The sequence below is a fragment of the Dromaius novaehollandiae genome, chromosome 3 (assembly GCF_036370855.1).
Source record: "Dromaius novaehollandiae isolate bDroNov1 chromosome 3, bDroNov1.hap1, whole genome shotgun sequence".
Classification (NCBI taxonomy): Eukaryota; Metazoa; Chordata; class Aves; order Casuariiformes; family Dromaiidae; genus Dromaius; species Dromaius novaehollandiae.
The window spans coordinates 127,172,901-127,199,353 of record NC_088100.1 but is presented as its reverse complement, the minus strand read 5'-3'; the positions used below and the strand labels follow the sequence as shown (position 1 = coordinate 127,199,353).

Here is a 26,453-nt window from a genome sequence, read left to right as displayed (position 1 = left end):
TTCAAATTGGATATTCATCCTGGTTTGTCCTAATTTGCCTCCTGCTTAATTACTGGACCCCTAACTCCAAGCTAGAATATCCCTTGCCTCAGTAGTGCATAGAATTAGAATTAGTCTATTGCATCAAATCTGTGTTTTTGGTTTTTTTTTTTTTTTTTTTGACTGGAGGCAAATTGTAGCTGAAAGACTGTTTTCTAAGCTACTTCTAATTTCTCAGCTCTAATCCCAAAGCTCATCTGTGTGTTTATCTCCTCTTCCTGTGTTTGTGGAAGCCATGTTCACTCATTTCAGCTCTGAAGGAGTGTTAGCTGCTGCCTTACCGAAGAGGTGGGAAGGAGGTGCACTCAGCAGGCAGTCAGTTGTCTGTCTAATCAGATTCAGCACTCCGCAGGAACATGCTGATGGAGAGCAAGCAGCTTCTTGTCAGCTAAGACCAGAGCCCATAAGGTTCTCCTCCTCCCCTCTGCTCCTGGGAGCAAACCCTTGCTTCAGCCGAGAAGGGTAGTTTGCTGCTCAGCTGGAAGGGGGTCTCCTGGGAGCCAAGGGAGGTTGACAGCTCCACACCGAGACTCTGAGAGACAGCAGCTACCATTGCTGAGATTCTCGGTGAGAGCCATGTCTGACAACAGTGGTGGACCAGTGGCCTCACTGGGACAAAGCTTAATTCTCAAGTGCAGGCTTAACCTAGAAGATGAAATCCTCCTGCTGCTTGCTGCTGTGTTGGCTCAAGTGCAAGGACCCTGTAGTCCAGTAAACCACATAGGGATCCATAGGAATCTTTGTGAAGGAATATGTTTTTTCAGCTTGCTTTTTTATATAAAAACTCTTTAATTGCAGAGTCAAGCATTCAGAAATTAAATGTCAGATTTAATTTGGCTGTATCGTGAGATAAACTTAATATAGTTTTACTTTCTTTATTACATACTAATTTATCCAGAGGACCTGCTGCATCTTTTGAGGCAGAGGATGGGCTGTGGCCTGGGGATTAGGGATCTGAATGAGCATGGCTTATGGATGAATGTATATGGCTCTTGCCGCATTCACTGCAGATATTGCCAAGTCCATAGTGAAATGAGATAGATGGGAAGGGTGAGAAAAGCAGCATTGGGATAAGGCAGTTCGTATGTTGCTCTGGAGAGCCCATTTCTGCCTTAAGCAGTTGGCGTTATTTGGACCAAGTGAGAGGGGTAAAATACAGGCCAATAGCATGGAATTGCAGCGCGTATATAAATTCCAACACATACGGTGATTAAAGTGGCAAGGTGACTGCAACAAAATAGTACAAGAGAATATTTGCAGGTTTTCAGGTTTGCTTCCCACTGTTTCTGGATCTTGGAACTCTCAGCTAGCGATCTTGAATATTATTTTTCAAAATATTGCATGTATGCGTGCATATATAGCCTTACAAATTAGAATCGTTGTTGTTGCAGGGTGATGCTGGTTTAATACCTCGAATTTGTGAAGGATTATTTAGTAAAATAAGTGAAAAAACAAAGCGGAACGAGGCATCCTTTCGAACAGAAGTCAGGTAGGTCTTGGCATGTTATAGTGTTTGCTGATTATCAAACTTGTTTCAGCTAAAACCACCCTGTTTCACTTACTAATTCTGAGAAAGGTATGTGTTTTTCAGATAACTTTCCATGCTTGGCCTCAGGCCTATAATTGATTTTTTTTTTTTTGGCAGTCGTAGTCAGAATGTGCAATACTTCTCACTTCTTCAATACACTTCTGTGTATTTTGTTTTATTTTAATGGTAGTGATAATACTTTTGCCATTAGAAAGCATCTTCCTTATTTTTACTCTTTGTTTAAGACTGATGTTAAGAGATCTGATCTTGCTAATGTCTGCTTCCCTTCTACTTGCCTCTTACTTTTTTGGCTTTGCTGTAGACATTACTGATTTAAGTCAACTTTGGATCCATTTGCTTCTCCAGGCTTCTTGCTTCCAAACGCAGTCACAATATAGCTTTGCTTTTTAAAAAAAATCTTGTATCAGTCAGCATTTTTCTAATCTTTTGTCTTTCAGTTATCTGGAAATTTATAACGAACGCGTGAGAGATCTTCTCAGGCGGAAGTCATCAAAAACTAATAATTTACGAATACGAGAACATCCAAAAGAAGGGCCCTATGTTGAGGGTACGAGCACTTTCAGTATTTTGGACTGGACATTTTCTTACCTTTATATATTTAAAAGTGTTTAATTGTATAGCATTTTTTATCATTTAAAATGTAAATGATGATGAATATATTGTTTTCCTGTGGTATAAAAGCATTAAGGCTTTTTTATGGGCTTTTTTGCAGCTGGTTTTAAGTATTGGTTGAGTATAATTTATAAATCTTTAATGTTTGAGTTGGAAAGAGCCTATTAGTATCTAATAGTCTTAATCCATCCTCTTCCAGGGAAGATTCTTGTCTCTTAAGAGATTATGCATGTTATTTTACTTTAGTAAAATTGAATATTTTTTCTTAATTTACTGTAAAACTACAAGTTTGCAGTTCATGCAAACCCTCATTCCCTTTCTTAAAAGTGATAAAGAAGCATGACAATAAATGCTGTAATGGTAGCAATACTTTGTAGTAAAGAGGGTACTTTGAATCTTTTTTTAAAGAAAATCAAGTGCATGTATGAGCATACTGTAACACTTCTTGCTTTTCTTTAGATTTGTCTAAACATTTAGTGCAAAATTATACTGATGTAGAGGAACTTATGGATGCAGGAAATATAAATAGAACGACAGCTGCAACTGGAATGAATGATGTCAGCAGCAGGTCTCATGCCATTTTCACAATCAACTTCACTCAGGTAAAAAAAAATAAACTCTATCGTAATACATATTTGCGTTCAAAAACTCGTGTAACAACTAAAAAATACAGTTCTCAAATCAGCAAGTATTAATAATGACTTTATGTGGTTGTCTTGTGATAGGGGAAGTTAAGTGTTAAACTTTTGCAAGTTGGAACTATGTTTGTCAGTGATTAAAATTGTTGTAATTTACAGTGTAATATGGTTACTTAGAACGGCATTTAATTGACATAGAATTTGGGGGGGATAATTGTTTGAAGTTGAGGCTAACCAATACTGACTGAGCAGTTAAAGCATGTTTTATGAGATTGCTGTAGACAATGTCATGACAGGAGATGGTGAGGAAAGTATGTTTTGTGTGACTTGGACAAGAATACAACATGGGCTACCTTTCATACCATGATGTTATCCAAGGTTTACAAGAAACCCTGTCATCATGGCCCAGAAGTAGAAAGTAGAAATGTTTTCTAAGTTTTTTCTTTCTGAATCTTCCTCTTTTACCATTGGAATCCTCTTTCTATTCCTTGATAATTTGCTAGAAGAAGAAAAGGTAGCATAGGGATGGTTTGCTCTCCTCACAGATCTTTGCATGTCTCCCCAAAAAACTAAATGCACACAAAATCCCATGCACTAATCACAGTGAATTATTCATTGTAAAGCTATCGGAAGAGGATGAGAGGCAAGCAGCTTTACTGTTGCACTGTAAAAGTGAGAGGAAGCTAGAAACAGTTGTAGATTGAGTCATTGTACAAAGTAAGATTAAAAAGTAGGAGGAATTCTCATAGAATCATAGAATAAAATTGCAATTGCTACTTAACTGAAGTTGGGGGAAGAAATTGAGTGTAGATGTGTCTCAGTGTGTGTATATCTTTAGCAGTGTGCTGTATCTTTAAATGTTAGTTGAAAGCATAATAATATGAATGCAGCAATAAGCTTCCTGTACGTCATGTAAATATCAATACATAGTTGTTAGTGCATGTACATAAATTGCTTGAAAGTTGCAAATATTACGGTTTAAAAAGTAACTATTTGAGTAAGAGTTATGCAGCAATTCATGATCAGATGCTTTTCTGTGGCACCTCTAATCCATCTGCCTTTTAAAAGTCTGCTGTTGGAAACAAGTTAAATTCAATCATGACATGGCAAAGACAATTAAGTTGGATTCAGGAAGATTTTAGAATTTGGTAGCTTAATGCATTTTTCTTTGTTTTTTTTTCCATAGGCTAAATTTGATTCTGAAATGCCTTGTGAGACTGTTAGCAAGATTCATTTGGTAGATCTTGCTGGAAGTGAGAGAGCAGATGCCACCGGTGCCACAGGCGTTAGACTAAAGGAAGGGGGGAATATTAACAAGTCTCTAGTTACTCTGGGAAATGTCATTTCTGCCTTAGGTGAGTGTCTAGCTTTTGTGCTCGGCTGTTTGGGGTTTCTTAGTCATTACATACATTTGTGTTCATTTACAACTTGTATTGCAAAAAATAGTGTTCTAACATGAGAGTTTTTGAAAATGAAGTAAAATACGTAATTGCTATTTTCTTCCTCCTCCCCCCTTGCTTCACAGCTGATTTATCTCAGGATGCAACAAATCCTCTTGCAAAGAAGAAGCAAGTATTTGTGCCTTACAGGGACTCTGTGTTGACTTGGCTGTTAAAAGATAGCCTAGGAGGAAACTCGAAAACTATAATGATTGCCAGTAAGTGTTTTTAAATTACTTTTTGCATCCTGCACAGTTCATGCTTAATAGGATTAGCTGTAAATATTTAGATTCCAGATGCCTCATTAAGGCAAAGCATTGTTTACACCTTTTAATGATTTATTTCTTTCTGAGCTTTCTAGTAATCCTCTTCCTTTACCTGTACTCTACATTACAAGCACTGGCCTTTGAAAATGAACAAAATCAGACAGCAGTGAAATTATGCCTGTTCTCACTGCGTGTTTAGGGGTGATCTAGTTTGTTCAGTAATGTCATGATCAACTAACTATGTCTGTCTCCAGAATGCGAGTTTCATTTTCCTGTGCAGTTCATCTGTTTGTCTGCGTGTATCACTGCTGGGTGTCTGACCGGTCACAAATGTAACAAGGCATCCCGATTGTGTATGTATAGTCATTAGGCATTTGCTTGCATAAGTAAGGGTCACCCAATTGTATGTGCCTAATTGCTTGCATCTGCTCTGACATCTAACTCACTGCTGTGTCTGTCTTTCTGACACATGCCCAGTGTAGTGATTAGCTAATCTGACCAGTTAAACTTAAAATAATAGCCCCTGCTTATCCTTGTAGTCCATCTGCTTTCCAGACAGCTCTGTTACTGATCATAAACGCTCAGGTTTGGGACCTAGAGGAAGTCTTGTACTTCTCTGCTTTTACACCTATCACCCCAGTCAGAAAAGATCCAGCTTTGTGTGTCTAGTCAATATTGATGTGTAAATCACTTTGCTTTTCCAAAACTGTTGGTTTTGTAGCATTAGTGGCAGAAACTGCCTGGTCTTTTTTGACATTCAGTGGTTGAGAATATGTCATGTTCATGTGGCCTACTTTTTGGATACAGACAGCGCTTTAACTGTGTCTGAATTTAATTATTTATGATCAGTCTTCTTACAGACTTTTCTTACAGCTTTCTTTTGAACCATAGAAAGCTCAGTAAGAGTCACTTGGATTAAAAGCCTACCTCTGACATGAATATTGCGGGTTTTTCACCAAATTGGAATGGGAATTCCATTTGCAAAAAAAGAAATAAAGCCACGAGGACCTTTCAGGGGAGGGGAGGATTTTGGATGTCAGAGCTGTAAGGTGTGAAGAGCAACTCTGAGGTTTTTCTCAGTTTTCTGTTCAAATAAAATGCAATCCAAGGGATGGAATCTTCTCTTGGAAACAGGGGAGAGAATAGAGTGGAGGGAGTAAGATGCAGTGGATCTGGCTCTTTAGTGAGAGTTGTTTTGCTGTAGTCAAATTCTCCAGATAGCAGTTTCTTTGTTGCATGATTTTGGGGATATTTTTGGAATCCGTGCCACTTTCTTTCCTCAGCTGGATCATAGTAGTATCAAAAAAGGATCATGGGCTGGATTCTGCTTTATTCTTCTGACTGTTTAAGTAATACTGCACTGACATCTTTCTTCTTGATGCTTTCTTTCAGTTATGTGTTTGAGTAACTTGATGTTTTGTGGGATGGAGGGGAAGGGAAAAATTTTAGAAACGTGGTGAGCTTTCAGTGGCTATACTGATGATTACAGTGCACAGCTGCTTTTTCAGCTGCTTTCTTTTCTACTAACAGTGCTTCTGTTAGGCAGAGCCCTGGATGGTTTTCTCTTTTCTCCAACCATAACTCTACTGATAATGAGGCTGAATTGCCTAACAGAGACTGATAAACAGTCCAGATATGTTTGGCCTGCCTTTTCTGTAACTAAACATTTAAAAAAAATCAAGAAGATTGCATAAAAGTCTAGCAGACGCTCTTATAAAAATACATTCAATTTCGATTCATCATGTTTATATTAAATATCGTATTCTCTTTCTAGAAAGAGGATAACAGAGTAGTGGAAAGAAGTCAGTAATTAGAGTAAGAGAGGGGCGTAGTATTAGCTGAGGGAAGTATAGTCTGTTGCCAGGTGCATCCTCCCTAAATCTGGGTGCCTCTACCAAAAGAAGAGCATTTATTGCTGTTGAGAGAATGAGGAAGGACAGATTTTTGAAGTGTTTTCATTGTCTGACTCTTCTGCTCTGTTTTTCAGTTTGATTAATTAGGCTTCTGGTCTCCCATCATTTCTGAACTGTGATCTCTTCTGTGCTTTTGGTACTTTGCTGATCTGATTATCTTTTTAATTTGGAACATCTTGTACATTATTAGGAAAATTATGCGAAGTATAACACTAGCACTTTCATTAAAACACCATTGTTTTTCATGATGAAGTTACCTGCAAAAATAGTATTGTTTTCTATTATTGCATCAGGTAGGTGAACAAAGTATTTAAAGTAGCTTACCAGTAATGGTTTTGCCTGCTGCCAGCTACCTGCAACTCAGCAAAATGGCTAAATCTGTAGGTGAGTGGTAGAAACTCTTGTCTTATTCTGGTTTTCATGTCTGCTTTTTGCTTAAATGTTGCTAATTTGCCTTCAAAACAGAGACTGAATGTATTGTGTTTTTACCTAAAATGACTTATCCATTTGATGATTGCACTGCTACTTATGAAATACTCAGTTTTTCCCACTGTTCTTTTAAAAACTTGCAGAAAAAACATGTAGGACGTTTATGCTTACTAGAGAGATGTAAATGTTAAATAGATTGACACCAAGATTTCTTTACAACTCTTGATTAATGGATCTGATCATTCTAATACACAATGGCGTAACCTTGTTTACTTAAACAAGGTTATAATGACATAGAAACAGTGGAACAAGGTGAAGAATTGGAACAAGTCATCGTCATAGAAGTTAATCATATATCTGTCTTTTAATCCACATTAAGTTTATCTGACTTTTAAGATGCAGGGCAACTTTACTAAATGAGACATGCTGGATGCTGGTGCTGGATAAGCTGTTTCTGATTTCAATCTCCTTAGCTATTTCACCTGCTGATGTCAATTACGGAGAAACTTTAAGTACACTTCGCTATGCAAATAGAGCCAAAAACATCATCAACAAGCCTACTATTAATGAGGATCCTAACGTCAAACTGATCCGTGAGCTGAGAGCTGAAATAGCCCGATTAAAAGCCTTGCTTGCTCAAGGGAATCAGGTTAGTTTTGCTTGAAATTTATGTATAATTTTCCTTGACTTATAACATCTATTTCTAGAATGTAATGAGATAATTATCTTTCATTATATTGATTTGAGTAAACAAGCTGTATAAGGCTATGAATGAATATTATTTTCCTGATTGAATCAGTTTCCATATGGCCAGTAGATTACCTGTTTTAACATAACGGGGGAAAAATTACTAAGCCAAAGCTTTTAGCTTTGTCTTAATATAATCAGACCTTGACTGCAGTATGCTGTGGAATAGGTGGTCACCACAATATAAGGCAACTGAGCAGTAACCTATTTGCTATATCTAGCCCAATGAACTGAAGAGGACTTTTCAGTTTGTACCTTAAAGTAGCAGAAGTTGTAAAGTACTCGAGATGTGCAAATAGAAAACTGTAGGAATGTGGATGGGTTTGAACATCATGTTTTATTTGAGTTTGGCTGCACAGTATGTTAGAAAGTGGATAACGTGCTGAGCATATATGTAAAAGTACTTTCAGTGGTGCTGTAAGAAAACATGTATACTTTGTACTGGATCAGGCTGGAAACACTCATAGTTAGATTTATCTCTCAGCTGAGGGAAGGTGAAGAAGTGCCAGAGGGCACTGACTAGGCTAACTGTCATTTCTGATGCTCAGGTGAGTATCTGATTATACCCATGTGTAATATAGAGCAGGGCATACATTATGAATGATAAAACAGTTAATCCAAAAAAGATAAAATGGAAGATTTAAAGTATTTTTCTCAACTTTTTGGTCTTGATTTGAATAACTTCTAATGTTTATTTGATAATAACTGTTTATTTAACCTTATTGTTGCTGAAACAGCAGATCATGGTGATGGTTCTGGTAATCATGAGCAGAAATGCTATCATGTACCCAAAGCAGACTGGGAGTTAAAATGGCCAAGAGGTTTCTGTCAATAGGGCAAGAAATGCCAATGGTTAAAAGGGATATTAATTTTTTTTTTCCTATAAGAAGGGATTCTCTGCTTGACTGACTGAACAAAATTTATTTCATTTTTGAAGGATGCTAATTTGGCTTGCACTTGCTGTATTGAGTCACTGAACTATTGATTTGAGCAATCAGGAAATGCGCTGGTGTTGCTATTTTCCCCATGTGCTAGGAAAACTTAAAAAAAAAAAAAAATTACTACTGAAACAAGCATAAAGCTTCCATAAATCTTCAAGGACATTGCTTGATTCACTGAAAGACGATCTTTTGAATAAACTCAAGAAAACTAAAGAGATAGGATATATAGGAGCTGTAGACTTTCCTTCCATTAGCAGGTGTTGCTGTCGTAACCGTGCTGTTCAGTGCATATCATCTGCATCGTGGAAGGCACGGTACTGTGTATCTGATGTGCATGTGGGATTGTACATGAGCATGGTTTTTTTGGAAAGGTCTCACTCTGTGCTCTAGATACACAGAATGGTGGTCTGCACAGACAATTTTTTTCAGCCAGTAAAAGTTCTTCTTTGCTTCTCTCTTCCACAGTGCTCTTGTTTTTCTTTCAATATTATCCACTGTAAACATTTGCTGCACAAGCTCAGTTAAGTTTAATTTCTTCCTCAGCGTTGAGGATGGTGAAACTCAGCTAACAATAAGGAATACACAATTGATTTAGGCCAGTTGTCTCTTCTAAATAACACCACTTGGGACTACTGGATTTCATACTTGAACAAATGCGATTTGGGAAGACATTTGAAATGATACTTTAGATTTATTTCTAGAAGGATCTAATTTCATTTTAGATAGGCTGTACAATGTGAAATGTCAGTTCAGTGTAGTCATTTTTTATAGACAACTAGTACGTTAGCTAGATTTTATGCCATGAAACACCTGGTGAAAAAGGGGATGGGACCATAGTACGAAGCAGTAATAGGCCTGCAGGTGACTGAAGCAAAGAAATCTGCTGTATTGCAGACAATTAGAAGACTCTTTATGGGGTGGAATTACTCTCTTACACTCCTGTGTTTTTCTCATATTCTTTGCGAGGGGAAAATAATTTTATTTTTCTTCCCTGGGTTGTTGTTTTTGAAATATGGTTTGATTTAGAGCTAACGAAGTAGATATAACTTAGAGCCCTTTGCAAATCTAATGTTTTGACACAGTTCCAAACTATAAAACTGCAGATATCACAATATAAATTTGGTTCGGTTGTAGGATGTGATAGATGGCTGTGTGGGAGACAATAGAGGACTAGCTTAAGTTAATTGAATTTGTAATGATTGGTTAAACAGCAGGTGGTGTTAGATATACACAATAGAATATAAATCCTGTGTAATTTCTTCTGTGGGCTCCCTTTATATTTCCAGAATTTCATATTGCAAATGCTTCCATAGATCACCGAAAATACTGTTTACCAAAAAATAGTGTAGAAGTTTATATAAAAATGATTATCGCTTAAGTGTGTGTGTATGTTTTGTTGTGTAGTACTTTTTCTGTTCTAAAGCCAATTACTTTATTTTTTTAAGATAAACAGCATATGTATATGTTTTATAGCAAAATGGTTAACTATACAAGACCATTGGTATATAATAATTTTTCATGTTTAACAGAAATATAAAGATAACTGTATCAGAAAATTGCTTGGTTTCGGTGTGTGGCGATGTATATACATAAAGAATGAAAACAGCTCCAAACTGCTGGTTTGTGTTCAGAATACCTGCCTTTGACAAGATTTTGATTACTATGAATGTTTACTGTGGTTCAAAGTGATATGTCATATATTGGAGTTTAAAATATTTTGTACTAAATTATCAAAAAAAAGTTGAGCAGTTGCACTTCTTTCATTTGATTCCAACAGGATTTATTTTTTGGGCATACTAATGTTGACTTTTACAATTTTAGATTGCACTCTTGGATTCTCCAACAGCTTTAAGTATGGAAGAAAAGCTTCAGCAGAATGAAGCAAGGGTGAGTTATCATTTGATAAATGAAATTGGTGAGAAAATGGGGTCTGGATGCAAAAGTGCTAATCACTTTCAGATTTTTTTGATAAACATCTTTTGTTTTCTTATCAAACAGCATTTTCTTGATCTTTAACTAGATGTAAACTTGTATTTTTGTTATCCTATTAATGCGAGATAACAGATTATAAACAAACTATGCATCTTTGATGTTTAGATAACACTTTTGTTTAAGTAATCAAAATGTTTGTTCCCAGGCCAACTTGCCTTATTAAAAAAGTATGTTAAAGATAATAGGAAGGAAAACCCACTAGATTACAGTACTAACTGAATGCATAGTAAATGATTTTTGGGGAAATGGTTCGCTAACTCATGTTTTCAAGTAATCAATACCTTGTGGCATATGTTTTCAGAAAGTGTCAGTCCTCAAATCTGTTAGTTATGGATGTGTGCCAATGTTTGGTGCCTAATTAGTCATCTTTTTCTTTTTTTTGGTTTGAGCACTGGGTGGATGTACTTCATGGTGGGCCTCACAGCAAGTGCTTTCATTATCCAGCCCAAGGGAGCTGCTGGAGCACGTGAAGCCTCTTTCTGTGCCTGTGCATGTCAGCTTTCTTCCAGGGGAAGTCAGGAGGCTGGGAGTGGGGAGGCAGTGTGCACTGGGGTCAGCGTGCGCCCTCCCACTGTGGAAGCTGGGAAGAATTCCCAGGCTGTTCAGATGTACTCATAGAGTCCAAAAGAATATAGGTATAATGGTACTCTTATTTCCTTAGCTTACAATATGTTGTTCTTCTTAATTTGTTAATGTTATTAATTATTTTAATAATATAAATGTAAAATCCATGCTTTATTAATAGTATCTATTTTATTATTTAAATATTTAATAATTTTACCTGTTTTTAACACTACTGCAAAGCATTTTTTTAAAAATAATATTGCTCAGGTTTTGGGAAAAGAGGAGGGAAAGAATTTGGAATTCTTCAGATATGGGGTAGTGAATTTATTTACTGTATTTAGTTCTGAATATTGTCGACGATGCTCCAATCAAATATGGATACAGATGTCTTTACTGAATTAAATTAAAAGGCTTTCACTGGTGCTGCTCAGCCCTTTATGATTACAAGATTAGTGCATTACATTTTGAGAAATGTGTTTGACATATGTAAATGATATAGTATCTGTTTGTACTTTTTAGATTTCTGGTTGTTAATACCAATTTTAAAGACAAGTTGGAAACACTATTCTATAAAATGACACTTTAAAAATAAACTTCATGACAAAAATGGACAAAATGTAGGCATTAGTATGAGCCATAGCTGCAAAGTAGACTACAGACTTCTCTATAGGCAAAGTTTCTGCTAGGAACACGTTTTATAACTTTATAGCACATGCAGAAACTCCATATTGTGTTGCGTTCACTACTTAAAGAACAACCTGCATAACAGTAATTCGAGCCTTCAGCTCTAAGTTATTTTTTTATATTCTTGTTAGGCTTTTAAAGTTTGTTAATTTATCCAGCTGAATCAGAGTTGAATGACAGTATGGTTAGTATGTGTAATACACTTTTTTGTGTATAAACATAAAGCTTTTATCTAAGAATAATTGTGTAATATAAGCTGCTGGATGTATACTAATTAGGGGATGTTAGTCAAGCTCTGACAGTAATCACTGCTTGTCCTGCTCAGAAGTCTTGGCCTCTCTGTGTGGGAAGTATAGTGAGCGTATTTTATTATCTTTTGTCAGCCTCATTAATAGGTTATGTGATTACTATTCAAGATAATTACTACAGACATAATTACTGAAAATTCCTAATAGATATTGCAGTGGTTAGAGCTTTTTTATAATTAAAGGAATGCAAGAATTAATTTGTTTATACAGATCTAAGGACTGTATCACCATATTCAAATCATCTGACAAATATATGGTACCTTTCTTTAATGAAGTGTTTTCTCCTGTTAAAAGAACAATTTTAAATGATTTCTGTGGGGTGAAAATTATTCTGGTATGGTGAATAGAATTATGATGGACATCCTTCATTTTTTTTAACCTTTTAAATTTTTATTAACATTGTGATTGGCAGCACTAGGACTGATGTGACATGTTTAAAAAAAAAAATCTATTTCTCTTTCTCTCTTGCAGTCCTGAGGTATAGGTAGAAATGAGAGAAGTTCCTTTAGTTCTCATAGGTTAGTTGGCAGCTGATTGGCAAAGACAGCTAGGATTGGAAGCTGGAGGTTGCCAGTGTGGAGGTGTTCAGGGGAACCGTGTTGGAAGACTTCCCCGCCACCCTCTCCCTGTCCGCAGCGGCAAAGTGCCCAGCTGCTCTGTAGGGAAAGAACCGTCTTTCTGTTCCAGTGAAAGGATTTAATCGCTTCAGCCTGTGACAGTCGACTTCATGGGACTGGCTAAGCGCTTTGTGAAATTGCCCCATTTCTTTAAAAATACCTGCCACTATTTTATGTGGCTGTCCCTGCTCTTTGTTTCCTTCTGTAGTATAAATAAGAATTTTCTAGTTTTCCTTTTTGAGAGAGAGAAATTGTAGGGATGGTCAGTTAACTGTTTGTTTTCAGGGATATGTATTAAAGGAGAAAGCATAAATTCTACTGGTGAGGAAACTGGGCTATATTTTGTTGAGGAAGATTAATTAATCTCTAACTTTTTTTGTGAAAATGGGAGAATATTCTAGAATGCTTGCAGGAGAAATAGCACTCTTCTAAATGTTTGTTTAAATATTAAACTCTGCAAAGAATTGAACAAATGCTTACTACTTCTCTTAGAAGTCAATATCAAGGACTTTGGAGGGGCTGTGATTTTTCAGACATTTTTTTTTCTTTTATAGGTACAAGAACTGACCAAAGAGTGGACAAACAAGTGGAATGAAACCCAAAATATTCTGAAAGTAAGGCATAGATAAATACTTTTTTTTCCTTTTCACCTTAGTCACCTTAGTCTTTCTTCAGCTTTTTTGCTTACACAAAATTTTCTCTGTCTTGATTTGATGTGTTATAAAGAATTAGTTTTGGGGAGCTTTCTAGAGTAAGTATTTATGCACTGTGATGTTTTGGAATAAAATTTAAAATAATATTTTATATATATATATATATTATAATATGATATATAATATAATATAATAATAAAGATAGCCCAGCTCTTTCTTTGCCTTGCCATATTGGACCTCATGCTGCAAAAAGGGTAGTCTCTTACAGATTTTTAAAATACTGAATATTTTTAGTGAGTTGCAAATGAGGAAAACCTGGTGTGGCTCCCTTGTCCCATGGCATTTGTGTTGCGAATATTCACAGGTCTGGCTGATACCTTTTATATTACATTTGGTATCTCAGTGAATACAGCACATAGTAGATGCCGATTTTTGCATTGGCTTTCAGACTTATATTTCGGTCAGAAATGCCTTGTAAAGTTGAAAAACTTGAAAAAACTTGAAAAGTTGTTTTTCACCTTTCAGTGGGGTTTCTGCTGTTGAGTCTCCTTGAGTAGGTCCATCAGCCAAAGAAATGCATCTTAGCCAAATGTGTCCTGGAGTCCCAAGCACAGGGATCTTTCCAGCTGATTCACATAAGCTGGTTTGTGTGTACTCCTTGTTAGCTGTTTGACTCCAAGCTACTTCTGGGGGGAGCAAAATCCGTGCAATGCTGTCTTGCATCCTGTAGATACAGTACAGCTCCAAGAAGGTAGCTTATTGATTTCCATGCCGTGTTTTTTGCGTGGTAGAGACTGAGAATCTTTTATTCTCTGTGTATATCTTTGTCTATCGGTTGTCTGATTGTACTGGTGAAATTTTACGTTAGCATTTGACTCTTGATGAGGATGATATTCTGAGATGATACTTTAACAAGCTCGTTATGATTCCATATATACACATGTGTGCATGCACATCTGTGAACATGCGCGCGCGCGCACACACACACACACACACACACACACACACACACACACACACACACACACACATATCTTTCCCACAATTTCATTGCCACAACATGGACTAACATTTTTTTCCCAAATGTTTTAACTATTCTTTTAAGCTTTAATTTCAGAATTTTTATTTAAGCTTTCACGTCCTGCTATACACACAGAGCATGCAATTGTTTGGAGTGCAATACAAGCAAGCATTAAGCAGTATTTTTTTTTTCTCCTTGACATTGATCTGAGAACTATTTTTGTAGTTGATTTTTGCTATGTATTACTTTTTGATTCCTTAATTTTTTTTAAGTTCACCTCTGTCTTTTATCAGGCTTCCAAATAAGTCAAATGGCTGCATGTTTGAAAATAAAGCACAACTAATTTAGAGCACAGAGGAGGATTGGTAACTGCCTGGCAGATGGCATGACAGAATGGACTGTTTAATGTCTGTCCAGATACTGAACTGGGAATTACCATTTGCATATTCCTCAGAGATGTTTAGGTCCAGTTTTCCATTATTCCTGTAGGTTGTTTGTTTGTTTGTTTTAAGTATCTACATGTACATAGTTCTTCATTTATCCTACCTTTTTTTTCTTTTAACTAAATTCTAGATTGGGAGAGTCATTGTTACATGGAGATTTCGTGAATTTTAGTCGGTTAGTATGATGTAGCATATGGAAAGTCTTCGTAGATTAATGTTGGAAATGCACTGATTCTTCCACAAAAATTGTAGGAAGGATTAATTGTTCAGTTCCTATAAACAGAAGAAATGATAAACAGGACAATATTTGTTATGTAGCTGAAGACACAAGACTTAAACACAGAAGCCAAAATTCCAGTATTCTAGTACCAAGCTTTTATTGGTTTAATTCTTACAGCTTCTGTATTCTGCATTTTTATATGCTGATATTTCAGCATATAAATATAGCTTATATTTTATTTCTGGGTTAAAGGCAATTGATAAAACTTTCTTGCCCCTGAAAAAATGGAAATTTGCAGAAGATTTATTGGTTTTACAGCTTTATTCTACAGCATTTTACTGAAGCTATATGTATTTTTATTCATTTCTTGTTTAATGATTCCTGAAATCATTGCTACCATATGAGTAGGAAAGGGCTTTTTGGAAGTTTGCCAGACTGAGTAGTTCAAAACCAGATTATAAACTATAGAAAGCAGTGGTGGTTAGTGTAATTTGGGTTATGTTTGTTAAAAGATTGTCTAAGGTGCTAACAGTCAGATGAGGCTTGTTTGTTGTCAGTCAGTGAAAACTTTTAAATATTTAAAAATTTCTTCCTGCAGTGCATTAAAAAAGACTATAATGCTGAATTCATTCTTTTCTGACCCATTTGCAAATGTTCAAATACTAATCAAAATTTATTTTTGTTTACTCAATAAGTAGTTATTGTGATGGGATCTGATGATAATGACTTAGGATTGTTTGGGATTTTCAAAGGGATTTCTCACAGATATTTCACTTCATTATATTTTACATTGCATATATGTATACTGTATGGGAATGTATATTTTGCAAATGGAATGCAAACTGTCACGTGTGTAGCAGATCAAACTTAATATTGCAGCAGACATCTGGCATTTTTATAGGTTTCTGAGGTCAGTAGCTTGACTTTTTCCTTCTAACCAATTTTGAATTCACTTTCTGTACTTAAATAAATGCAGAGCAGGGTCAGCTTTATCCCCAAACCTGCCAACCTCTGTTTTGTTTTTGTGAAGGATGCAGAGTCGGTTAGGTTCTTGAGGCACCTCATCAACACTGAGGATCCTCTGAAAATCCGCTGCTACTGCAAACCCTTGGAGAAATTAAGAGTTGGGAAAGTAGTACCACTGGTTTCAAAACTTCAGGGTTTGTATTATAATACCTGGCACTTTTCCTGAAACCAAATATACCAAGTAGTGAGTGTCATACATATTAGGCATCTGGAGTTGTATGTATGTATGTGTGTGTGTGGGTCAAGGGGCTGGGGGGGGTTGTTTTTAAGTACGTTTCTAGAATTTATGATTGAAGGTAGAGAATTGAAAATTCAAATTGAAAACCCCTCAGTCCAGAGGTCACTTTGGGGGACCAGAAATGAAGGTATTTTGTCCCTTAGGGATTACACAGCTTGCTGAATCTGGTGTAATTCAGGAAAAGCCTAATCATAAAAAATCTTAAGGAAGAACAATTTCAGTTTGTGACTTCATTCTGTCTCTGTGTCTTTGTCTCTGCAGTATTTCATGAAAAGGCATCTCAGGAGGGTGATAGGAATGTAGAGAGCCTTGCCAGCAGGGAGGGAAAGGCAGGACATAATCTGGGCAGTAATGTCTAGATGATGAAGGCCCACAGTCTTGCCTGCCAGTGTTTCTCCTCCAGAAAAGAAAGGGGATTAATTGTCCATTTGCTCATAACTCCCTTCCTATAATGTCAAGTCTTGTTAAGAACGGTGTTTGATGTCTGAGAGGGTGGTCCTTCTGGAGTTTCTTTCCTTCCTCTGCCTTTTGATGGAGCATCGCAAGGCCTGAGTTTGCACCCCTGAGATAGGTCTGTAGAAGGCTTTTCCTGTCTTTCAGTTCTCGCCCCACAGCAGCCAACACTAGTAGGCCTGGAGAACCAAATCACATTTTGCCCATCAGTCCCTAACACCTTTTGCCCCAGATCTTTTAGGCAGTTGATTTTGAAAATTCTTGTAACCAAACAGCTACTTATTCACATATGCCTGCCACATGTAAGTGCGTTGCTGGTAGCTGAATGGTATTTCCCACATTACATGTAGTCATGCATTTTCACACTAGATTCAGTATCAGAGTTCACATGTTTTTGAATTATTTTGACAGAGCAATGAGAAAATCTGTTAATGTCTAACTCTAGAACAGTTGAAAGGATTGTGCATGAGCCTTGAAAAATGCAAGAAGTGAGGTTCATAAGGCATGGTAGTATCTTTTATTAGATCAACAGATATTGCTGCAAAAAGTTACCTAGTGTTTTTGAATACAGTGCTTTCATCAGGCCTAACAAAGAAATGATGCATTCAAACCTCCTTACTGTTTTGTGGGGAAGATGTTTTCTAAACTTGTGTGCTGTTCCCGATCATTTTGAACTTTTAAATTATACCAGCAAAAACTAAATGCTATCTTAAAAATCTTCCTCAATATTTCTTAGCTGGATAAAATTTTCCCTTGTCTATGTATTATTTTCAATGTATGAAGACAAGTTTTTGATAGAAAGTATTTGGCAGCATAAACTTCGATTATTTCAGTCGGCACAACACCATATGTACAGCTGATGTGGATACCTCCTACTATTCTTCCTTACTTCTGCCTTTAGCTTTTAACGTACTTATTCCACTTTGGTATTTTGTCTCTTTCTAGTTCATCTTTACTTATGGTTTCCATCACAGTGTGCGTCTTCAGATTGAGTACGGTGAACTATTTATAATCATTATGAGTTTTGGCTTTGGATTCATCTGTATGGCTTAATGCCACTCTCAGTTCTGAACAGTTTTATAGTCCTTCATACATACCATTGCCTGATTGGACATATCTTGGACTGGTGATGGTAGTATTGAAAGTGTGTTCTCCTTCCCACATTTGGAAAAAGCTTTTCTGGAGGGAGACTGTCGGGATTTCCGTGGAGTCTGAATTACTGTCAACTCGCTTCTAAAGCCAAAATCCTCTCATTCTTCGTAATGCAAAGATTAGGACAGTGCACTGGTTTTAAATTTTGGCTGTCTCATAAAAAATATCCTTTACTGTTTAGCATGGCAGCTACTTGGAATTGTTAACCTGTCCAATGTGACAAGCGTTGTTTCCAATGCTGATGTGTCTCATGCTTGTTTTCATCCTTGACCTCCTCACTACATATAGCATGACAACCTGACTTTACTAATCTAGTGTTAGTCTGTCCTGTGGCCGTCTCTTTAATTGAAAGGAGGATATTTTAATGCTTAATAAATTTAATAAATATGTAGAATGATGCATAGTGTTGTGTAAAATAGTGCTTTGAAATCCAAAGTGATAATGTTCAGTTTTAAAGCCCATCTGGTTTAGGTCATTTCCTCAAATGTCACTTGCTCTGCCAAAGAATTGCACTTCACAAAACAGCACTACTTTACATTTTCTTCTATCTTGAGGTGTCTTGCAACCTCAGCACTTATTTTACGCCAAGATTTTGATTTCATCCCACTCTCACTGCATTTCTCTACAGTTTTTTTTTTTCCTGTTAATATTCTTTCGTACACATCCCCAAAAAGAAAGGGAGGAGAAAAGAAAAGCTGTTTGCTCTTTTCCTTAGTTTAGTCCTTTTTATATTGTCCTGTTAAAGATCAATCCTGGGGTCTATAATTTCTTCAGATGGTTTCTAAGATGCTAGGGTAACCTATCCAACTTTCGATTTTTCTCTTTCTTTGAGACTTTAATTGGTACAAAACTACTTTTGATGTGACTGCTATATTTGACTGCATGCGTTGTCATTCTTCTAAAGATCTTTTTCTTTTACTGGCATCTTATTTTTTTCCTCTTTTGTGAGTGTTCCAATTCCTTTCCCTAACCTTTAGCAGCTTTTATATTAATCTTTTAAAAATGTGTTCTCCTTTATATAATTCTCCGAGATGCTGTTTTTTTGCCAGCTTTCTTTTAGATTTCTTTTCTCTGCTTTAATGTTTGTGTAGAAATTGGTTTAATACTTCCAGCTTTTTCCTCTTCTGATGCATGTCATTCTTGCCTGCTGTTCAGATATATTTAGATGCTCACTTCTCTTGGTTTTAAGTAGATTTAGAGTTACCTTTCATTTCATTATCTTGCTCTTTGATTCTAATCAAATAGTTAGTGTTGTGCGGGAGAGCTCAACTGTTGTCAAAGGATGCGGCGAGATCTGTCTTTGCAGAGTCCATTAAGGGACAGGGTCCTATCTTGATATTCGTGTAATTCTCACGATCAATAGTTTAACTAGCAGCTGCTTCTTCTGACTCTGCCTTGTTGGATTTAGTGACACATCTCACTTTCATCAATAATACTAATTCTGCTGCAGTACTTCACCACATGTTGTGCAAATACGTTATTGAACACGGTGTTTACATAACCTTTTTCTTTCTCATGCCCTTCAGTGGACTATTGGTTGACAGTACAGTTTTACGTCTTTAAGATAGTCATTCCTTTTCGGGGAAGAACACTGTTGCTTGTATGTCTATCTTCAAGCATGAACATCTGCCAGTTTTTAAATACTTGTGTCTCTTTTTGAGGCAGATGAAATAATCCAACAGGCTCTTAAATTGCTGTGATGAGTAAATACAGACTAATACCAAACACTTGGTTATTTTGGCAGACATACTGGTCTAAACACAGGAACGTTTCCTTTTTTATAGGTAAATCTTGGCCATACCTGGCAAAGACACTGAGAGACCAAAACTCAGAAGTTATTGTGTTGCTGTTACTAGGTGCTGATTAGGGTGTCAGAAACTATTAAATTTTGGGTTTGATCATTTCCTTTCTTTGCTGGCTTGTTATATACCGTAATGAAGTCTGTCAAGAACAGTTTTTTGTATTCTATGTAAATTCTGCCTGAATCTACATTCGTTTGCGCTTCCTATAATTTTTAAACCGTGGTCGGTATTGTAAAAAAGAGATACAGCAAGCAGGGATAAAATTCAGATTGATGGTCCTGTCCCTGTTTTTCTCTTAATATGCTCAATCCTCAGGTGAAAAGTACCCTCGATTAATATCTGCTACTTTCACGTAAAATTCTTGTATCCACTAAGCCTACTTACTGATGGCTGTAGAGCAGAGAAGCTGTGGAAGCTCTTGGATTCTTGAAGAACAAACTGTAGAGGTTTTTAAAGTACATCTCACATCACTAGTAGTGATTGTTCATTAGTTGTGACGCAGGCTTCTTGTTAGAAAACCAATAGTTATGACACTTCCCCATCCAATGTCTTTAGCAACCAAAAAATCCTGTGTTGTTTTTTTTCTCCCCCCATTCCATAATGAGATTACTAAAACATTAGGAACCTACTGCATAATGTGGTTGTCCTAGATCACTAATGAATAAGCTTGTTTAATAAATAATAGAATTATCTGATGAACAAAAATAACAGCTTGTTATTAGTAATCACTCTTATCACTTTAATCATTTTACCACTGGGATGCCTGTTATCAAAGGTTTTTGTGAAAGATGCAGTGTATGCTTTGATCCTGCCCTTAAAAAGAACATGTGACTTTCTGCAAAATCCCATTAGAAGTAAACATGGATACATGTCTTTGGAACATACGTCCTAAAATGTTATCAGCTTAATTGAAAAATAGGGAGTTATGGGAATGGTGTGCATTTATATGCAGAATAATGTATACATGGTACTGTATTTAAGCTGTTCATTTTCAGCTTTGGCATATGTGTTTATTTGTATGTTTGGCAGGAATAACACTTGTTTCTAAGGATTTTTCACATTTCAGTAAGTGAATCATTTTTGTAAAGTTGTTGCTGGTTGGTGTTGCATTTTGGTTAGAATGTTTGTTTTTGGCTTGGATTTAAAGCATAACTATGCTTTCAATGAGCGACTTAAAAATGTACTTTCATCTGAACACTATTTATTTGCTAATTTATAACTTCTGTATGTCATCTGTATTAGACAGCACTTTGCATGCTTCCAATTTCTGTTTTATTTCTACAGTCTGTATCTTCTGCTTGAATTTTTAGGGAAGAGGTTTAAACATCACTGCAGATTAGAATAAGATTGCATACCTGTGAAGCTGGCAGGAAGAATTTAAGGCAGATATTATTCCTGAATATGTTTTCTTTTGAAAAATGGATAGAATAAATAGAATACCAGTGTGGTTCCTAAGCTTGTTAGCTTTCTCAGGGCAATCCCCCAAAACAAATAGTAATGTAAGTACATTTATCAAACTGGATTTGTATGGAAAGGTGTGAATGCACATTTGCATTAAATGGTCTCTTATTAACAATATTATAGGTAATCGGATTCCCTCCAGCTGACTTGTGAATGTTATGAAGAAGACAAGCTATTAAGAAAGGTTTAAAAGTGCTGATGTTAATTTTTCATGCCTATGTTTCTCAGTCAGAAATCACAGAATAAATTGTAATAGCTTCTCTTTTGTCTAGAAGCTCATTTAAATGTGTTTTTTGGTTTCTTGCACTAGATGTCACTGCAGATACAAAAATTAGCTTCTCATACACATTTAATTCAGATATTTTAAGGTAAAGTGATTTGCAACGTTGTGACTTTCATTGCTGTGCAGACATACTAAAATAAGAATATGAGAATGCCAAAACATTGGTTTAGGGGCAAGTCCTGAAGAATCCGAGTAACTGTTTTGACAGAAATGCTGCTGAACAACAATTCACAGGTGGGATGCAGGGGGAAGTGATTATGTATATCCAAGATTATTGCAATTATTTGTCAATACCTTTTCCAGCTCTCTCTCTTTTTCAAATTACTGTAGTATCTAGAATGTTTTACAAAGTGCTTTAGCTAAAACCTTTAAAACATATTTATTTTCTTAACTTTGTTGTAGCACTGGTGTTTTAAGGATATGAAAGAATCATGGTTTTGGGGAGAGGCAGTATCTTTTGTTTAACCAGCTAATGTAGCAAACAGGCTTTTGGGCATACAGACCTTTCATCAGAGCACTTCATCTATTTCCTTTCTCTTTTAACAGATCTTGCAGTTGGAAAAGCCACTGGCAATGACATGCAGCTTCCATTTTAATTATTTGTTTTAACACTTTTCTTTTGATCAGTCACTTCTGTGGGTTTATAATTGAATTTCGGTTAATTAAAATTTAGTCAATTTATTGTTTGCTCAGTCTTTTTTGACAAAGTTGTCCAAAAGCAAAGAAGTGTTTATCATTCTACATCCTTGTACAATATTCACCCACAACTCCTGCCCCCTAAGTGATGAGCATTAATACCTAGTTTAGCTCTCAATTTTATTAGCATTCATTTTCTTATATATGGACCATTGCATCATTTTTTTTTTGTTTATTTATTTGTTTCTAACAGGTCGCAGTTGCTGGCAGTAGTTGAGTCATAAAACCATCTGCTATGGTCGTGAGATTTAAAGTTGGGATATGTGGTAGTTATTAAACGTCATCTAGAGGCTCCTCCCAAGCCTCTACAGAGGGACTTTTTGTTCTTTGGGGATTGGTTTCATGGAAGGAGGGACATGAAAACATAACTATATACATACATACATACATACATACATACATATATTTACACCCACACTTCCTTTAAACTTCTCACCTAATTGTTCGGTAAGGCGTGTAAAGCGAATGCGTTAACATCCCAGGATCTTTATGGCGTTGGTTAGCATACAGATTTTTGGACAGAGATCATCCAAACATGATTTGTTTTACCTTAAGTAGACTTTGTTTTTTGAAACTACATTACGGATCAGATACCACTATTAAAGTGATTATTGCTTTAACTGATCATCACCTTGCTTCAATCTGATCAGTATACCTTGGCCTGTGCAGATTGAAAAGAAAAAAAAGAGCACAGTAGATAAAATTTTCTGCAAAAACCAACACACGAAAACCAACACACAAAATTTTTTAAGGGCTTATATAGTTGTCTTCAGGAACACACTGTTTTTTCTTCAGGAGAGCAGTTCTCGTCTTCACTCACCAATGAATTTTTTTTTGAGTGATTTGTCCACTCTCAGCATTGTCTTGCTGTTGTGAGAGGAAGAAAAAATACTAAATTGGGAACTGGTGCTCCTGATCTTCTGTAGCGCTTTCCTTAATAGAAGCACTATTGAGAGTGTCCTAGCCACCTGGGGATCCCTGAGTGCAGCGGTCGAAAGTAGATTTCAAAAGAAATAGCTGTCTGATTCCATGTCCGTCTCTGCCACCTGTCTTCACCTTATTAAGAAACCTCCTTTCTCTCTTGTAGCCTCTTCAGCTGCTTGCTGTGTCTCTGCGGTGGTCTGAGCACTTTTAACTTTCATTTCAGCACTTTTCATTTTACTAGAAAGTTGCAATCAAGAGGTGTCTAATGCTGCTGATTGTTTTTTAGTTCGGTTTTAAGCAGTTTTTCCAACTTAAAACCATCTGGACCATCACAGAAGCACGGTTGGGGGCTGCAGTTTCTGGGCTCACCCACCATGGATTAAGGCAGGATTGAATAGTTTAGTTCATCCAGGCTGTGCGGTCCAAAAGAGGTCCTCTGGTCTCTAGCAGTGACCACTCTCCCAAGTGTTTCCCCGCCATCCTCCCCCTTACACCCGGGGCTCTGCATTTGTAGCTTATCCAGGCCGTGCTTAGCTTTAATCCATCCTCAGGTAGTTTCCTCAAATGAAAAGGAATCAGAGAGAGCTGCTTTTGAAATTCTTTCTACAGCTCAGATGCCACTTGTTCAACAATTTCTTCTGGGCATTTGTTCTGCTTTTCTATTAATTTTCTTGTGGTGGGGAGAGGAGCTAAACTGAAAGCAAAGTAAGCTGCTGATTTAGCCTGTAGAAAAAGAGGGGGAAGAAGAAGAAATAAACCCTCGAAACTGTTTCTTCTGCAGGATCTGAAGAGAGGTAGTGAGAAGGAGCAAAACCAGAGTGTAACATTCCCCCTTGATTATGGGAAGGTAAAGAAACATTCTCATGTCAGCATTTTGGAAGAAAAACGGAAATGTCTCCAAGTCTTTCACAAAATAACTGTTTCTAATAGCTGTTTGGAAATATGTTTTTGATGTGAAATGCTAGAACCATTTTATTTTGCTGGTGTTAAACCAGTGTGTTTAGAAGTGTATTTAGCAGTTCATTACTGCATGACTCTAAAAGCTTTGAATACACAGTACTACTGTGCACCTGACACATCTTAGTTGGCAACTGAGCATAGCCTTGATTCATATTGCGATGCTGTGGTAGAAACGCCGTGGGGATGGTGTGTTCTTCCTTTGTTCTTCTTGGGAACAGAGATAGTATTTTGAATGCAATCCACTAGAAGAGGTCTCAAACACAGATGGCAGCACAAATCTGCTGCTATTACAATCAGACCGTATTCCTGAACAAAGGAGATGGCAGCTTCAGTGTATGACTGCTGTATCTCTCTTTGGTTCCATTTACCCCATACCTCAGTAGCTGGGTTGTGAGGGTCAGGAGTGCTCTGGCAGCCAGGCCCGTGCGTCGTCTTCAGCAGATGATTTTGCTGCTGTGTTGCTAGTCCTAAAGTCTGTTTTTTCTCCTTGGTACACTATTGCAAACCGGTATGCATAGCCCCACTCTTTTGATCAGTATTTCTCAGTAAAGATCATTATGTTTGGACCTTGACAAAGGGACTAATAGACTTAAACCAATCTACAGGAGTAGAGATGAATTTCTAGGTGAATAAACAAAACAGAAATCCAGACAAATGAAATACTTTTTTAACTCTCCCATCCCCCAAGAAACACAAAAAATGAAATAGCTTTTAAAATGAATAAATGCATTAGCTATGAGACTAGTCTTTTTTCCTCTACAATTCCATGACTCATTCATCATCCAGCTTTAGCAACAAATGAGGTAGGAGTCCTTTAGATAATCTAGTTCACTGCATTCTCTTGATTCATTCCCAGAGTGCAGTCTGTGGAATGAATTATTCACAGGTCCTGTAGAAAATATATGATCATGTAATTAAAGACTGTATCATAATACATATGGGAGAAGGGGATGAATTAAGATTGCCTGTTTCGCTCTGTTCCAGCCAGGCCATTTCCCATTTTAGATACCTCGATGGAGAGTATTGAGAGTGCAGTTGCTATCTCTTAGTTGGAAGGTATAGTACCTCCTGCTAGGAAGGATCACCAGTGGAAGGAAAAGTCCTGTTTTCTGCTCAGAATGTCAGTACTAAAATATGTAGATGTATTTTGCTCCGAGACTAACGTATGCTCGGTCTAGTCGCAGATAGAAGTCTGTGAAGAGGTGAAGCCTGTCCACTTGAGACACAATTTTACCTGCAGAGCACTCTGTGTGCCTCATTTCTTGATACAGAAGAAATTGTTTTCCCTTGAACTCAAGCTAGTGAGGGCACAGACCAGCCTGCAGCAGATGTTGCAGCATGGAAAATGGCAGCTTTGATGGTTTAAGTTTTGTAAGCCACTGGAAAACAAGATTTTACAGACTAGTGTCCAGGAAGCTTAGGCAGCCAAACAAGCACCTATACTTATAATTAGCCAAATCCTGCAGTTCTGTTCAGGGAACTTTTTCTCTGAAGTCCATAGTAGTTCTCTCCGTACAAGGTCTAAAGTGTCAAGGAGCAGGCGTTCCGGCTTGTTAGGTTTGTCCTCGTAATTCTGGGAACAAAGGCCAAGTTTCCTGAGAAGTGATTTTAAATCTGCTTAAGGCTTCTAATAGGAACACTTGCAGCACGTTAAGTGTAGTGGTGCTTTTGGGTGCCACTAAAATAATGGGGTTTCTGTGTATTAAAAAAACAGCTGCATTTCAATGGCAAACGGTTGGCAAAGAGTTTTGAGAGAGAAACAATGAAAAATAGAAAAGGTAAGCTGACCTTATGAGACTAATAACTGATCCTGTAATTCCCTTATTTTTTAAAGGACTAGCATCATTAATTTCCCATCATTTTAGCTTCACTATGCTAGCAGTTGCTCATTTGAGCAGTTCTGCATTCTGCATCTGCCTTTTTAATTGACATTCATTTCAGAGAGCTATTAATGCCTGTGTGGGCTGCTGTCAGAGCACCTGTATTTTCACAGTAAGCTGTTCACAACAAAAGTACGCTTTTCTGATCTTGGTTGTTGCAGACTCTTTAGTGGGTTTTCTTGATTGATGAGGGTGGTGTGGCCTAGAGCTCTAGGAGACAGCAAAAAATGTGATTAGGAAGTTTCTTCTCAGCTGTGGTTTTCTTTGTGGCTTTGAGAGGTAGAAGTCTGTTCCTCTCAGAAGGCTGAAGTGTCTTAATTGTTCTGTAACTTTTTAATTGTAATGAAACTGGCTCTGGTAGCCAGAGGGACAGTGCTATTTCTTTGTCCTGTTGATTAAAAGGAGACAATGTGGCAGTAATTTTGTGCCTTATTTAACATACACATGCATGAGACGATAAGTATTCCCTTTCATAATGAATGATGGTATAAATAGTTATTTTC

At 36.8% G+C, this 26,453-nt stretch overlaps 1 protein-coding gene across 7 annotated transcripts in view; it reads left to right on the top strand.

Moving 5' to 3' along the window:
- The window catches only part of KIF16B (kinesin family member 16B), a 141,505-nt gene that overhangs the window by 24,821 nt on the left and 90,231 nt on the right, over positions 1–26,453 (top strand). For 6 of the 7 annotated variants that reach the window (XM_026110427.2, XM_026110425.2, XM_026110426.2 and 3 more), the window contains exons 5-12: positions 1,431–1,528; positions 2,026–2,135; positions 2,660–2,802; positions 4,025–4,193; positions 4,364–4,495; positions 7,359–7,534; positions 10,395–10,460; positions 13,293–13,352. In XM_026110427.2, the coding sequence (XP_025966212.2) occupies positions 1,431–1,528; positions 2,026–2,135; positions 2,660–2,802; positions 4,025–4,193; positions 4,364–4,495; positions 7,359–7,534; positions 10,395–10,460; positions 13,293–13,352 (954 nt within the window). Of the gene's footprint in view, positions 1–1,430; positions 1,529–2,025; positions 2,136–2,659; positions 2,803–4,024; positions 4,194–4,363; positions 4,496–7,358; positions 7,535–10,394; positions 10,461–13,292; positions 13,353–25,701; positions 25,849–26,453 lie in introns of those variants that run through there. The other variant, XM_064510055.1, reaches the window with a different exon arrangement.